We start from the raw sequence: 15,030 nt of genomic DNA, 5'->3' as shown, positions 1-15,030 counted from the left end.
GCTGCAGGAGAAACACCTAGCCAAGGATAAACCTCTATACCTGGCCTTCGTTGACATGGAGAAAGCCTTTGATAGGGTCCCCCGATCCCTTATCTGGTGGTCAATGAGGAAACTTGGGATAGAAGAATGGTTAGTGAGAGCTGTGCGAGCCATGTACAGAGATGCTGTCAGTAAGGTGAGGGTTGGAAATGAGTACAGTAATGAATTCCGGGTAGAGGTAGGGGTCCACCAAGGTTCCGTCCTCAGCCCCCTCCTATTTATCATAGTCCTCCAGGCGATCACAGAGGAATTCAAGACAGGTTGCCCCTGGGAGCTCCTCTATGCTGATGACCTTGCACTAATTGCGCAGTCACTATCAGAACTAGAGGAGAAGTTTAAGGTGTGGAACCAAGGACTAGAATCGAAGGGCCTTAGAGTCAACCTAGCAAAAACCAAAATCCTAATAAGTAGGAAGGTAGATAAAACACAAACCCCTTCAGGTAGATGGCCCTGCTCGGTATGCAGTAAAGGAGTAGGTAGTAACTCTATAAGATGTACCCGGTGCAAGCTATGGACACATAAGAGGTGCCACAATATCAAAGGCAGATTAACTACGAAGTTAGTTTTTGTATGTGGCAGATGTTCAAGTGCAATAAACACTGTAAACAAACAGGAAACAACTTCAATCTCATTCCAGGGAGAAAAACTAGAGGTTGTCGATAGCTTCCGCTATCTGGGTGACCAAGTTAGTAGTGGGGGTGGGTGCGCTGAAAGTGTAGCTGCTAGAATAAGAATAGACTGGGCCAAGTTTAGAGAGCTCTTACCTCTGCTGGCGACAAAAGGACTCTCACTCAGAGTAAAAGGCAGACTGTATGACGTATGTGTACGAACAGCCATGCTACATGGCAGTGAAACATGGGCTGTGACTGCTGGGGACATGCGTAAGCTCGCAAGGAATGAAGCCAGTATGCTCTGCTGGATGTGTAATGTAAATGTGCATACCTGTCAGAGTGTAAGTATCTTGAGAGAAAAGCTGAACATAAGAAACATCAGTAGTGGTGTGCAAGAGAGACGATTGCGCTGGTTTGGACATGTGGTGAGAATGAATGAGGATAGGTGCGTGAAAAAGTGCCACTCCCTAACAGTTGAGGGAACCCGTGGAAGAGGTAGGCCCAGGAAGACCTGGGCTGAGGTGGTGAGGCAAGACCTTCGAACATTGGGCCTCACCGAGGCGATGACTACTGACCGAGACCTTTGGAAATGTGCTGTGCGTGAGAAGACCTGGCAAGCCAAGTGAGATCGTTGCCAGGGCCCCTGGACTGGCTCTTGTGCGGGTGGCACATAAGATGTACCATCCTGAGCGTGACCGTTGCCAGTACCACCTGACTGGCCTTGTACGGTTTTCGAGCGAGATCGTTGCCAGTGCCCCTGGACTGGCTCTTGTGCGGGTGGCACATAAAAGACACCATTTCGAGCGTGGCCGTTTTCGTGCGGGTGACACGTAAAAGCACCCACTACACTCTCTGAGTGGTTGGCGTTAGGAAGGGCATCCAGCTGTAGAAACTCTGCCAAATTAGATTGGAGCCTGGTGTTGCCATCCGGTTTCACCAGTCCTCAGTCAAATCGTCCAACCCATGCTAGCATGGAAAGCGGACGTTAAACAATGATGATGATGATGATGATATATATGTTACTTGAAGCACTTAGAGACAAGTTACTTGAAGCATTTGACGAAATATAAGGGGATATAGCATCATACAACGTGGAAGACAATTGGAGATTTCTGCGGGACAACCTGTTGAGAGCCACCGACTAGATCTGTGGCTGGTGTAAAGTCCCCTCTCGATCCAGAGTAATGGTGGTGGTGGAACAAGGAGGTAGACAGGGGCTATTAGACAAAAGAAACAGGCTTGGAAGAACTGGAAGAACGGTGGTAGCAGGGAATTGTACCAATCTGCCAGAAGGGAAGCTAGGCGACAGGTTTATTTAGCCAGAGGGGAAGCAGATAAGAAAAGATTTGCCAATGTTCTGCGCCGTGAGGACCAAAGACTCGAGGTATTTCGTGTTGCAAGACAGTGTAGGAGAAAGAATAGTGATGTCGTAGGAGAGAAATGTGTTCGCATGGATGATGGTACGCTTGCACTAAATGAGGATGCAAAGAAAGAGGTCTGGAGATGCCACTACGATAGATTGCTTAATAAAGAGAATGAATGGGAGAAAGAGAGCCTGCCGGATGTTGACCCAACAGAGGGACCAGCTATCCAAGTTGACAGTACCAGGGTAGATAAAGCAATTAAGAGTATGAAGACAGGGAAAGCCCCCGGCCCATCAGGAATCACTGCAGAGATGCTCAAAATATCTGGCAATGTTGGCTACAGCCTAGTCACCCGTATTAGGAACCAGGTGATACACGAAGGAGTCATACCCAATGACTGGTGTAGCAGCACCATAGTCAACTGCTACAAAGGTAAAGGTGATGCTTTAGATACAAATAATTAGAGGCATCAAGCTGTTAGATCAGGTTATGAAAGTTACGGAGAGGGTCATAGCCCGAATAATTAGGGAGCGAATCAATTTAGATGAGATGCAGTTTGGGTTCGTGCCAGGTAAAAGCACCACTGATGCCATATTTCTAGTGAGACAGCTGCAGGAGAAATACCTAGCCAAGGATAAACCTCTGTACCTGACCTTCATTGACATGGAGAAAGCCTTTGACAGGGTCCCCCAATCCCTTATCTGGTGGTCAATGAGGAAACTTGGGATAGAAGAATGGTTAGTGAGAGCTGTGCGAGCCATGTACAGAGATGCTGCCAGTAAGGTGAGGGTTGGAAATGAGTACAGTAATGAATTCCAGGTAGAGGTAGGGGTCCACCAAGGTTCCGTCCTCAGTCCCCTCCTATTTATCATAGTCCTCCAGGCGATCACAGAGGAATTCAAGACAGGTTGCCCCTGGGAGCTCCTCTATGCTGATGACCTTGCACTAATTGCGGAGTCACTATCAGAACTAGAGGAGAAGTTTCAGGTGTGGAAGCAAGGACTAGAATCGAAGGGCCTTAGAGTCAACCTAGCAAAAACCAAAATCCTAATAAGTAGGAAGGTAGATAAAACACAAACCCCTTCAGGTAGATGGCCCTGCTCGGTATGTAGAAAAGGAGTAGGTAGTAACTCTATAAGATGTACCCGGTGCAAGCTATGGACACATAAGAGGTGCAGCAATATCAAAGGCAGATTAACTACGAAGTTAGTTTTTGTATGTGGCAGATGTTCAGGTGCAATAAACACTGTAAACAAACAGGAAACAACTTCTATCTCATTCCAGGGAGAAAAACTAGAGGTAGTTGATAGCTTCCGCTATCTGGGTGACCAAGTTAGTAGTGGGGGTGGGTGCGCTGAAAGTGTAGCTGCTAGAATAAGAATAGCCTGGGCAAAGTTTAGAGAGCTCTTACCCCGGCTGGCGACAAAGGGACTCTCACTCAGAGTAAAAGGCAGACTGTATGACGCATGTGTACGAACAGCCATGCTACATGGCAGTGAAACATGGGCTGTGACTGCTGAGGACATGCGTAAGCTCGCAAGGAATGAAGCCAGTATGCTCCGCTGGATGTGTAATGTCAGTATGCATACCCGTCAGAGCGTAAGTATCTTGAGAGAAAGCTGAACATAAGAAGTATCAGTTGTGGTGTGCAAGAGAGACGATTGCGCTGGTTTGGACATGTGGTGAGAATGGATGAGGATAGCTGCGTGAAAAAGTGCCACACCCTAACAGTTGAGGGAACCCGTGGAAGAGGTAGGCCCAGGAAGACCTGGGCTGAGGTGGTGAGGCAAGACCTTCGAACATTGGGCCTCACCAAGGCGATGACTACTGACCGAGACCTTTGGAAATGTGCTGTGCGTGAGAAGACCCGGCAAGCCAAGTGAGATCGTTGCCAGTGCCCCTGGACTGGCTTTTGTGCGGGTGGCACATAGGATGCACCATTTTGAGCGTGGCCGTTGCCAGTACCGCCTGACTGGCCTTCATAGGATCTTCGAGCGAGATCGTTGCCAGTGCAACATATTTTAAAAGATGCATAGATCAAATTGGTTGAGTGGATATGCTAATGAACTTCCAGGTAGATGGATTTTGGTGAGTCTTTAAGCAGCATGCTGAAGTCAATTAATTCCTTCCATTTTAAACCAACTTGTGCCCGTGACATGTGTTAGGATTTTTGAGCGAGATCGTTGCCAGTGCCCCTGGACTGGCTCTTGTGCGGGTGGCACATAAAAGACACCATTTAACAAGTTCCTCTCAGTGTGTCAGTTATAAGTGACAGGAGAACGACATGCAAGTTGTATAAACTTCGACAATTGGGACTAAGCTTAGTCAACGTAAAACGAAGAAACAATTTCATAAGGACATTTTCATTCTCCTTCTTGTTGATGGTTTGCTTTTCGCAGTGAGGGCCGGTTGGAGGAGATCTTTGTTGAAATGTGCTTCCAGTTCGGCATTCTGGCTTTTTTTCATTTTCCTATTATTTCTCCACGTGCGGTTAACACAACCCCACTATTTACTGACATATATATATATATATATATATATATATATATATATATATATATATATATATATATATATTCATTAAAATGGGAAATTATTAGTACTGTGAAACCTTATAAAATAGGGTATGAAAGATGAAATTATAAATTTCATCTTTCATAGGAATTATGGAGGAATTATACCAAATATTTACTTTAAAAAATAAATGAGTTAACACTAGTCTTAATTGCTTACACAAACAATGCTTTCTTTTTAAAAAATTTAATAGAATGTATTAATTTATATAATTTCAATAAAGTTTTCTCTCTAAAGATGCATACAAAGACTATAAGAATGAAGTTCAATTTATAAGATTATATATAATATAACCTAAAAACACTTTAAAAAAAAAATAAGTTAGGAGAATTTAAAATACAACTGACTTCTTTTAATAACCACATGGCTCTTACTGCCTAATAATTATCCACTACTATTATTAATAACCTTCACAAAAATTCAAATATTATAATCAACTCTGAAATCTATCAAAATGCCATGTGACTATAAAGTATCTCGAATCAATCACAAATAAGTATTCTATAAATAACCACTCTCCAACTAGCCAAGAACATTTGCCAACTTAAAAAAAAAAAAATGGTGCTGCTGAATTTTACTCAAACAATCAGTTGAGAAAAACATCTCATTGAAGAATGTCATGGTTTACTACTACCAAGCCTAATTCAAACTAATAGCGGAGCACTGCGTAAACATGCAACAATATACAGTTAGTGCAATCAAAACACGTCAGACAATTATTATGAATAAACTAACTGGAAATAAACAAAGTTTGAATGTTCAAATTCTTCATTCTCCTTATTATCAATATGTATATGACTGTATAAGTGCATGTGTTTGTGTATGTGCATGTGTAATTTGCTAGAATTAGAGTTAGATATTATCAATATGAACATTACCAACACTTAAAAATTACCAAAAGATAACACTGATATAGCTTGATAAGTACTTGGAACTTTTTTGTAATATTTTTAATTCTCAAAAATTCTATTCTAAATGTATCATATCCAGCAATTATGCAAAATCTTTGAGAAATGATTGAACATGCATTAAATAAATCAAAGTAACTAAAAATAGACCACAATGAAAAATGTAAGTCAAAAAAAGATGTTTTTTTGTTTTCTAAAGTATGACTTCTGGAGTAATTACCTTTAAAGCACACAGAACTGCAGTGAAAATGTTCATTTGAACTGCTTGCTGTCGAGAAGATTTTGCTTGTTTTATACATTCGTTAAAATGTTGCAGCATCTGATAACGGTGTTTGTGGGCTACTTTGTAGAAAACTAGCCCATACAAACGTACTGAACTGTCAATTACAGCCACGCCAAGTGGCAGTGGACCAGGAATAGGAGGATCAGTCTGAAATAGAGTCAAGACAAAAAGGAGTTCTTAAAATTGAAATAACTGGTAATACTTTGCAATTGATAGGGTAATTTATGTCAGCATTAGGTAATTAAGGAAACATGACATAAGAATGGTTAAAATGAAGAACTCAAAACCTTGTTAAAAGCATTGCAATAAACCTTCAGAAAACATGTTATTCCATTTGTTATAATTCTGTAGAAATCAATTCTCTCTAACACTGATTGGGAAATGAGTAAGAAAAAAACAAATTAGGATCTAAAATTTAACGAAATCTGAGAAATAGACAACATTGTAACAGTCTAAGAAATATGCCTTATAGAGCAAAATATAAGTTTGTGATGGGGATGTACTTTCACTTATTAATAACCTCTATAGGAACATCACAAATTTTGATGGTTCTAAAATACAAGGACATAGCTGGATTTAACTCCTAAAGTTCAACAACCACTAACATTGGAACTATCCCTGTATATCATACCCACTTCAAACTCCTGAGATGCCTGTATACAGAGTGTGTACTTAATAATTTGCTTATTTTCCCCTTAATACTGCTTTTGTCAAGAAATCCTATCCTAGTAACGTTTTCCTTCCAACTATCTTCTTTTTCTTCTTTAATCCCTAGGTGGTGACCAGAGGGGGAGGCTGCCTTCTCAAACAACATGCTGCTGGATGACGGACTCTGGTGGTGATGTTATTCCACATTTTCCAATCCATGGCATTGACCTGAGCATGCTCAAGGTCAAGGTGCTGCAACTTTAGGTCTTCCCTAATTTGTTTCACCCATGTCTTCTTTGGTGCACTGCTGCCACAAAAGTTATTGTGGTAGTCTCCTGGTGCTCATCCTGAAGTCATGGCCAAACCACTGTAGCTGGTGCCGCTGGACTTGCACTTCAACGGTTGGCTGCTGCTGGCACTGTTCTCGGATGTTAATTGAGATTTGACTGCACAGAAAGACAACAAGTGTCTGACAAAGCTTGAGCTTGTTCAGGTCTTGTTTGAGGATGGTCCAGGTCTCAGCACTGTAGAGGAGGACAGGCAAACCGATTATCATCATTTTATGTCCGTTTTCTATGCTGCCTTGACATAAAGCTGACAAAGCCAGGAGCCACACCAGGTTCCAGTTGTCTGTTTTGACATGGTTTCTAGAGCTGGATGCCCTTCCTAACAGCAACAACTTTACAGAGCACACTGCATGCTTTTTACATGGCACCAGCACCAGTGCTTTTTACATGGACTCAGCACCAGTGCCTTTTATGTGGCACCACCACTGATAGTCACCAAGTACCTTGCAAGACAAAAACCCCTGACCTGGGAGGGGAAAGGAGTAGTATTTCCATTAACTTAGGTTATAATAATTGTTCTCTGATTACTTGAATGTATAAATCAGGAAAATTAAAGCAATGGGGAAATAAAGCTATTATTACAAGTTCATAAAAAGAAAACGGTAAAAAAAGATATCTAATAATGAAATAATGAGAACTGATTAAGAAACAAACAGATATGGCTGATACAAACCAAGGGAGAAGTAGAACAAGTTTGGTTTGGAAAATAAAATTGATTCAAGAAAACTTAAAATTATAAAAGAGCATTGCTAAAACAAGATAGGCACATGTAAAAAATACTATGAAATATGCTTAAAAGAAGTAATTATAATTAAATATTTTTACTTACTGGTTGTATGCGCGCATAGAGAGATGCTGCATCATGTTCCAATGCACCAGAACCAGATGCACTGTTTGGTTGAAGCTACAATGATAAAGCAGATAAAGAGCTATAACAATTATACTGTTCATATATATACATATTTTGTATATTTGGGGACGGCCCCACCTCCTCCAATTAATCACACATTATATATTCGTTATTCATTTCAGCTTTATTATTATTATTTTACACACCTTATACACACCACAGAAAGACAGAATGGACTAAACAGGATAGGAGGAGACATGTGGGACGGAGAGTCACTGAAGGGGTCACAGGATGTATGATGAATGATTTCAGACAAACAACACTAAAATAAGAACAATAATAAAGCAGAAGTGAATAACAAATATATAGTGAGTGTGATTAATTGGTAAAAAGAAAAAAGACAAAAAAAAGACCACCCCCATATACAGTAATCTCTTAGCATATCTCGGTTTATTATTTAAGCTTATGCCAATTCTCCCCTGGTGTTGTTTTGCATTTATAATAAAATATATACAAATTATAAAAATAGTAATAAAAAAAATACAGTACAGTACTGTTTTTACTTCACAGATTTTCACCTATTGTGGCAGGGTTTTGGAACGTAACACCCGCGATAGTCGAGGGATTACTGTATAACAATATCTGTTTCAACAAACACTTTCACATCAGGAATCTTGCAAAACAAATACATAAACGTGTGTGTGTATCTTCTATCTTTCATTTACCATACACATATATTATATATACATATATATAAGAGAAATTAAGATAAACTCAAGTTTATATTATTAATTCCTGTGTATGTTTTATTATTATAGTTGCTTGGATGAAACATACATAGGAACTAATAATATAAATTTGCATTTATCTTAATTTCTTCTTCATTTGTTCTGTATTTCAATCCCAGAAAGCAGTATGAAAGCAGACTGGAATATGATAATTTACATGGAGCTCTAAACAAAACAGTGGCAGCTGTACATCTATTTGTACACAGAAGATATATATATATGTATATAATATTTTCAATGTCTTGCTAGCCTGGATGAAAAACAATCTCTACACAACAACTTCACTTCGTAAAATTATGTGTCTCCTCCAGAACTTACACTAACATGATCACTGCAAGTATAGAAAAACTGTAACTCACAAGGAGACAGGCTGAAAGACTGAAAAGAATACTATATATATAAAGTTTTCAAAATACTCAAAAGCAGGATTCTAGCTGAAGTGCTCAATAAGACTTGGGTTAGTTTGATGTAATATAATGTAGACCAACTGAATCAAGAATAATTCAAGGTGTGTATATATTGAAATAAAATATACAATTATTACAAGGACACAAGCACATATTTCTGTAAACTAATTAATCTTCAAGAGAATTATCACCTTTGGTAGCCAGAGCATGGGCAATGAAGAGATTGAATTTACTCAATTACTAACACAAATGAAGCCACAAAATGTGACACATTGATATTTGGTTAAAATGTTACAGCATTCTAAATCCCTCACTTGTGTGGATTTATCACTAAAGTGTGTCAACAAATATTGAACAACTTGTACTGGAGTAATTCAATTCAAATATTTTCCAAAATACACCAGGAAAAGTGCAACCCATGCCAGCATGCAAAATATAGTTTTAAAAATGGTGAAAAATTGTGTGTGTGTGTGTGTGTGTGTGTGTGTGTGTGTGTGTGAGTGAGAGAGAGAGAGAGAGAGAGAGAGAGAGAGAGAGAGAGAGAGAGAGAGAGAGAGAGAGAGAGAGAGAGAGAGAGAGAGAGAGAGAGAGAGAGAGAAATAATTATATTTAAACATATTGCTCACTACCAGTTTTATATATTTTTTTTTATGCACATTGATTTCTATTAGGGATTAGAATATATTGCTAGTAATGAATTGTTTTTTAGGATTCACTAAGCACTATGTAAGTGCACTAATAAATCACCAATTCTTGACCTTAAGTAATGCTGTTAATTATTGTTTAAAATTCAAATCATCTGCATGTCAAAGTGATTTGAATGTCAAGGTATTAAGACCAGTGTGCACCAACCGAGTCCATCTCTGATGATACCGTTTGATCTTTTATTTCAAAACAGATTACAGAAACAAATGCAGCATACTCTGATTATTACAATGCCTCCAAACAAGATCAGAGCAAATTATATTATATAGGCTGATCTTATATTTTTCTATGTACTTTCATGTTTACTCAAGCAAAGCTGGCAGAAATATTCAACGAGAACTCTAGAATATATTTTTAAAATGTACACCTTTTTCTAGTTATGTTTAACAAGAACAAAATAAGTCAGTACTTGTAACTTCCAATTTTACTATTTTGAAACTATATTTCACCAACTGCATAATAAGTTAATTAGTTCTTTAGATAAGATTTAATGAGAGTAAATTAAATTGATATTTACTAAGGACTGATGTGAATTTCATTTAGGAATAATTCACCTCAAATACATTGTATAGTTTTTTACTCAAAAAGGGAAGAAAACATTCAACATATTGAATTTTAACTCATATAATTTACTGGGATATTCATGTAAGTTATCATTGAGCTGGATTTTATTTCAGTAAATAAATTAATCAGATTTCAAAAAACTTTTGCTAAGCTTATGGGCAAATATTTCAAATTATGTATGGTGGGCTAGCAAGAAACTCTTGGGAGAGCTAAACAGCAGGTCTTTGGCAAAGAATCCCCTACTTCAGGTAAGTGTTTGTGCCCTTAATTTCTAACACTCTAAGGAGGCCAGGCTGCATCCAGATCATGACTCCTGGGTGCCCTTCTGCTGACACTTATTAACCACTTGCATATTGGAGACTTGTACATTTGAACTGTATGTCAGTACACAAGTATCCATTAGGTTGGATCCTCAAGTAAACAAAAGACTGCATCAACTGCAGTAGTAATAAGCTAGTCATTAACTGAGGTATATATGACAATACCTGTATAGTTTAATAATTTACATGCACAATAAAACTTTATAATTAACTAAAAATCTTACGTAGATCAATGGCTGAATGCTTGTGTATATATACGCTATTGAAAATATATAAACCAACATTGCACATGCGTGTGTGTTGGCAGGGCAATGAAAGTGGTATGTGTGTGTCCAAACAGGCATGTATAATACAGGTTCAATAATAATATAGTGATTATGAGAGTGACACGCTGCCTACTGCACTACTGAGGCCACATAGTGAAGCATTTGAAGTTAATTGTTCACAAACTTATGCCTACAAATTTGTTTTTTTTTTAAATGCCTTTCAACTATCAATTATAAATTAGTTCAAGAATGGTTATATAAATCCAAGAGAGATTCATTTTCTAAAATACTTCTGTCAAAAGCCATCCATCTACTAAACAGGACCTTTCTCTTAGTGAGAAAATGGATCGTCATAATAGATGTGTCACATGTAACATCTTCTTAATTATCATCCAGGAAGGTAAAATTCACTGAATTCATTACTTGGTTGTCAGCACCACCTGATACCTCAGGTGCCTTTAACAGAGTTCACTTTGTTGCTGCCATTGAGGTCAGGTTTCCAATTTGAGGATCCTTTCCTTCTTCCTCTCACCAGTCTTAGATTTCCTGCCTTACCTCTTGATTAAAAGGTAATTTTTTTTTTATTGCTTTAAAATAATTACTAGTATTTGATTTTGGTGTTAAAAGTAAAAAATCCTTTGCTATTTTTAACAGCTTATCTAGGGAGTTATTCTTACACAGAATAGATTCAGTTGCTTGATTTTCTGACACGGTAATTAATAAGGCCTTTAAATGGACTGTTACCATTTAAATAACAAATGCAGATTAACTATATGTAATTATGAACATAAATCATTTAGAGAAATAAAAATTTAAGAATGCAAAAATTTTATTGACGTTTGTAAAAAGAATAGCAAACACATTACTCTCACACACTCCAATGCATGCAGAGAGAAACAGTAAAAACTATTTATCACACACACTACTAAGGGTCATAAGCAGCAATGTTCACAAGAGAATATTTTTTGCAAATAAATAACAAAGCATTGCTTGCATCAAGAATCTACTAAATGGGGAAACTGCTTTTTGTATTAAAATCCAAAGAAATTTCTGTTATAACTTAAATATGTTGTAATCAATTTCATAGATTCTTAAAACAAGCCTGCAAGTGAAAGGAAATTATGTTTGGTTGCAAAATGAATTACAACTAAAATAGTAGGGGAAAAAACTCAATTACATGATGGTCAAGAGGGTCGACCTCAATGATCTTCTGCTCACCTATGAGTAGAGCTGAAAGCTGGACAGATCTTCACATGATATTAACAAAGGTCAGATTGCAAGTGTGCTCTCTATGATGCTCAAGAGCTCAAAACTTCAAGAAGCTAAATAATTGTAAGCTCAACAGTCCTGTTTTTGCAAGAACTTCAATCACTCATTAGCTATCAAATTGAAAGTTTCAGAGGCCCTGATCACATCTAAAATTAGAGTGAATGACACAACTATTCTACATTTTATGATGTTGTTGCCAAAACAATCAGATTAAAGAAAAAAAACAAAAGAAACCCACCAAAAATGGTTTGAGGAGAACTCCAGTAAAATTGGTAATTTCTTGATTGACATGTTGTACAAGGTACAGAGAGTAACTCTGGATAAATCCTCATTACATACTCAAAAAAAGATTATAAAAAAAAAAAAAAGCAGCAAGTTCCTTGAAGTGAAGTTTCATCTACCCTACATGCTTTGAAGAATAAATGGTAGGTTGTAAAAGCTCAGGAAATTCAGATTCATGCAGACAGGCAAGACATGCATAATGTCCATGATACATAAATATTGCTTATGGCCTCAGGAATTGTTCTGTGGTACATCTCTACAAAGGGGACAGCTAAGAATAGCACTGAGGAGATCACTTCAACTTGGTAGGTTCTAAACCAATCTAAACCTGTGGATTGAGCACCTTGATGAACCAGCAATCTTGGCTGAAGTTATTGCTCCTACCAAAACCTTAAAAAACAGGAAATCTTTTCAACAAATAGAATCTGCAAGCCACTACTGACCTCAAATATGAACAGAACCTTGGTGACTGTGCTATGGCATCTCATACACCAGAAGCCCTACAAGCCATTATCTCAGCTTACACTAGAATGGAGCTAACAATTAGCATCAGAAACTGATATCATCTATCAATGGTGCTACACTACCTTTTTTTCCTCTCCAGTTAGAACAGCATCAACTATTCACTCCTGTCCAATTCAGATACATCAGCAGCATAATGACAAAGAGATTAAAAGCTTTCTCAGACAGGCATCAAAAGCCTTTCAGAAGTTTAAAAAGGTCTTTCTAAAAAAAATCCATCTCCATGGGGTCTTTAATATCCAATGCCTACAGAAGATATTTTCAATCTCTTGACACGATAGGATTATGCACAAACAAATACTCCATCAAAATAACACCAACTACAACAAATCCACATTAAACACACCTTAATGGTTGGGTGTACAATTATGAAAAAGTCCACAATTGAAGAGGATAGTCATCATCAAATCTGAAGGCCAACTACAAATACACATCTGTTTGTCTGTCTCTCATGTGTGCATGTGTATGAGTATCTAACTAAATGTGAATATACTGTGGAAAGCCACAAAACTGTGGTGTTCATCAGGACAGCATCTTGTTTTATAGCTTTCTACAGTATATCCACACTAAGAAAGATATACAGAATACTACTTCGAATGCTTCTGTTGCAAATATCTCACACACATCATCATCATCGTCATTTAACGTTGGCTTTCCATGCTGGCATGGGTTGGACAGTTTGACTGAGGACTGGTGAGCCAGAAGGCTGCACCAGGCTCAATCTGATCTGGCAAAATCTCTACAGCTGGATGCCCTTTCTAACGCCAACCATTCCAAGAGTGTAGTGGGTGCTTTTACGTGCCACCGGTACGAGGGCCAGTCAAGCAGTTCTGGCAATGACCATGCTCAAAACGTGTTTTTTACATGCTACCTGCACGGGAGCCAGTCCAGCGGCACTGGCAATGACCACACTTGAATGTTGTTTTTCACGTGCCACTGGCAACGATCACACTCAAATGGTGCTTTTTACGTGCCACCGGCATAGGAGTCAATCTGTGGCCCTGGCAACAATCAAACTTGGATGTGCTTTTAACGTTCTACTGGCAGGAGTGCCAATCAGGCGGTACTGTCATCGGCCACATCAGCAATTTTGATTTGATTTCACTTGCCTCAATAGGTCTTCGCAAGCACAGTTTATTGTCCAATGAATGAGGGGTACTCAAAAGTGGGCTGGTTACACCCCACACTCGGATGTGCTTTTAACATACCACTGGCATGAGTGCCAATCAGGCGAAAATGTCATCAGCCACGTCAGCGATATATATAATCAATCACATATACTTAAAGTATATGCTTCATGTATTTGTATTCGGTGGTAGGCTGCTAATGGGATGCATGCATATATTTAATATATATATATATATATACACACACACACACATACATATGGCAAAAACGTTAAGTATATGTGGTTGATAATGTTTATTACACCAGTGCTGCTTCTATTTCATATTTGAATATATATAGGGTTGGTAACTAAGTACCCGCCATTTAAAAAAAATTTTGGAATTTATTTTATTCGAGAATTCTATTTTTGAATCATTTTGGAATCTACTTTGTTTTTTTTTTCCTAGTTTATTCTAGTTAATTTTTGTTTATTTTCAGATCCTTAAAATGGAAAGTCAAGTTAAGAAAAACAACCATTTTTGACACCTCCTTTTTTCTTTTAATCAAGGTTCTAAGGCCGCAAAAGCTGCTCACGACATTTGTGCTGTGTACGGAGAGGGTGCCATAGCTGAAAGAACTGCTTGTGATTGGTATGCCAAGTTCAAAAATGGAAATTTTGACCTCACTCTGGCCAACCAGTTGAGTTCGATGAAGAGTGATTAAACCGACTTTTGCACAAAAATTCTCGTCAAACGACAAGGGAACTGGTAGAGAAAATGGAATGCTCCCACACTGCTATAGAGAAACATCTTCACTCAATAGGAAAGGTTCAGAAGTATGGAGCATGGGTTCTGCATGCTTTAAGTAACAACAACAAAAATCAACGAGCCACAATTTCCACTGGTTTGCTTGCTCGTCACCACTCAACTCATGGACACAAGCAACGATTTCTTTACTGAATCGTAACTGGTGACAAAAAATGATGCCTGTACATCAATATGAAGTAGCGTAAGGAATGGCTTAGCCCTGGTAAACAAGTAACACTGCGCATGAAACAAGATCTTCATCCGCGTAAAATGATGTTGTGCATATGGTTGGAACTGGGAAGGGATTATCCATTATGAATTGCTTGAATGGAACCAAATGGTCAATACGGAACTCTATGTTCAACAGATG

The 15,030-nt window shown here is 38.2% G+C and overlaps 1 protein-coding gene across 1 annotated transcript in view; it reads right to left on the bottom strand.

Annotated features, from left to right (window-relative positions):
* The window catches only part of LOC106876982 (HEAT repeat-containing protein 5B), a 100,793-nt gene that overhangs the window by 48,315 nt on the left and 37,448 nt on the right, over window positions 1-15,030 (bottom strand). Inside the window, exons 8-9 of the mRNA XM_089360604.1 lie at window positions 7,604-7,678; window positions 5,717-5,926 (exon numbers count right to left, since the gene is read on the bottom strand). Coding sequence (XP_089216730.1) covers window positions 5,717-5,926; window positions 7,604-7,678 — 285 coding nt within the window. The remainder of the gene's footprint in view (window positions 1-5,716; window positions 5,927-7,603; window positions 7,679-15,030) is intronic.

The sequence above is a fragment of the Octopus bimaculoides genome, chromosome 11 (assembly GCF_046866305.1).
Source record: "Octopus bimaculoides isolate indiv1 chromosome 11, ASM4686630v1, whole genome shotgun sequence".
Taxonomy (NCBI): Eukaryota; Metazoa; Mollusca; class Cephalopoda; order Octopoda; family Octopodidae; genus Octopus; species Octopus bimaculoides.
Note: the sequence above shows the minus strand (reverse complement) of the source record. Positions and strands in the feature narration are given on the sequence as shown.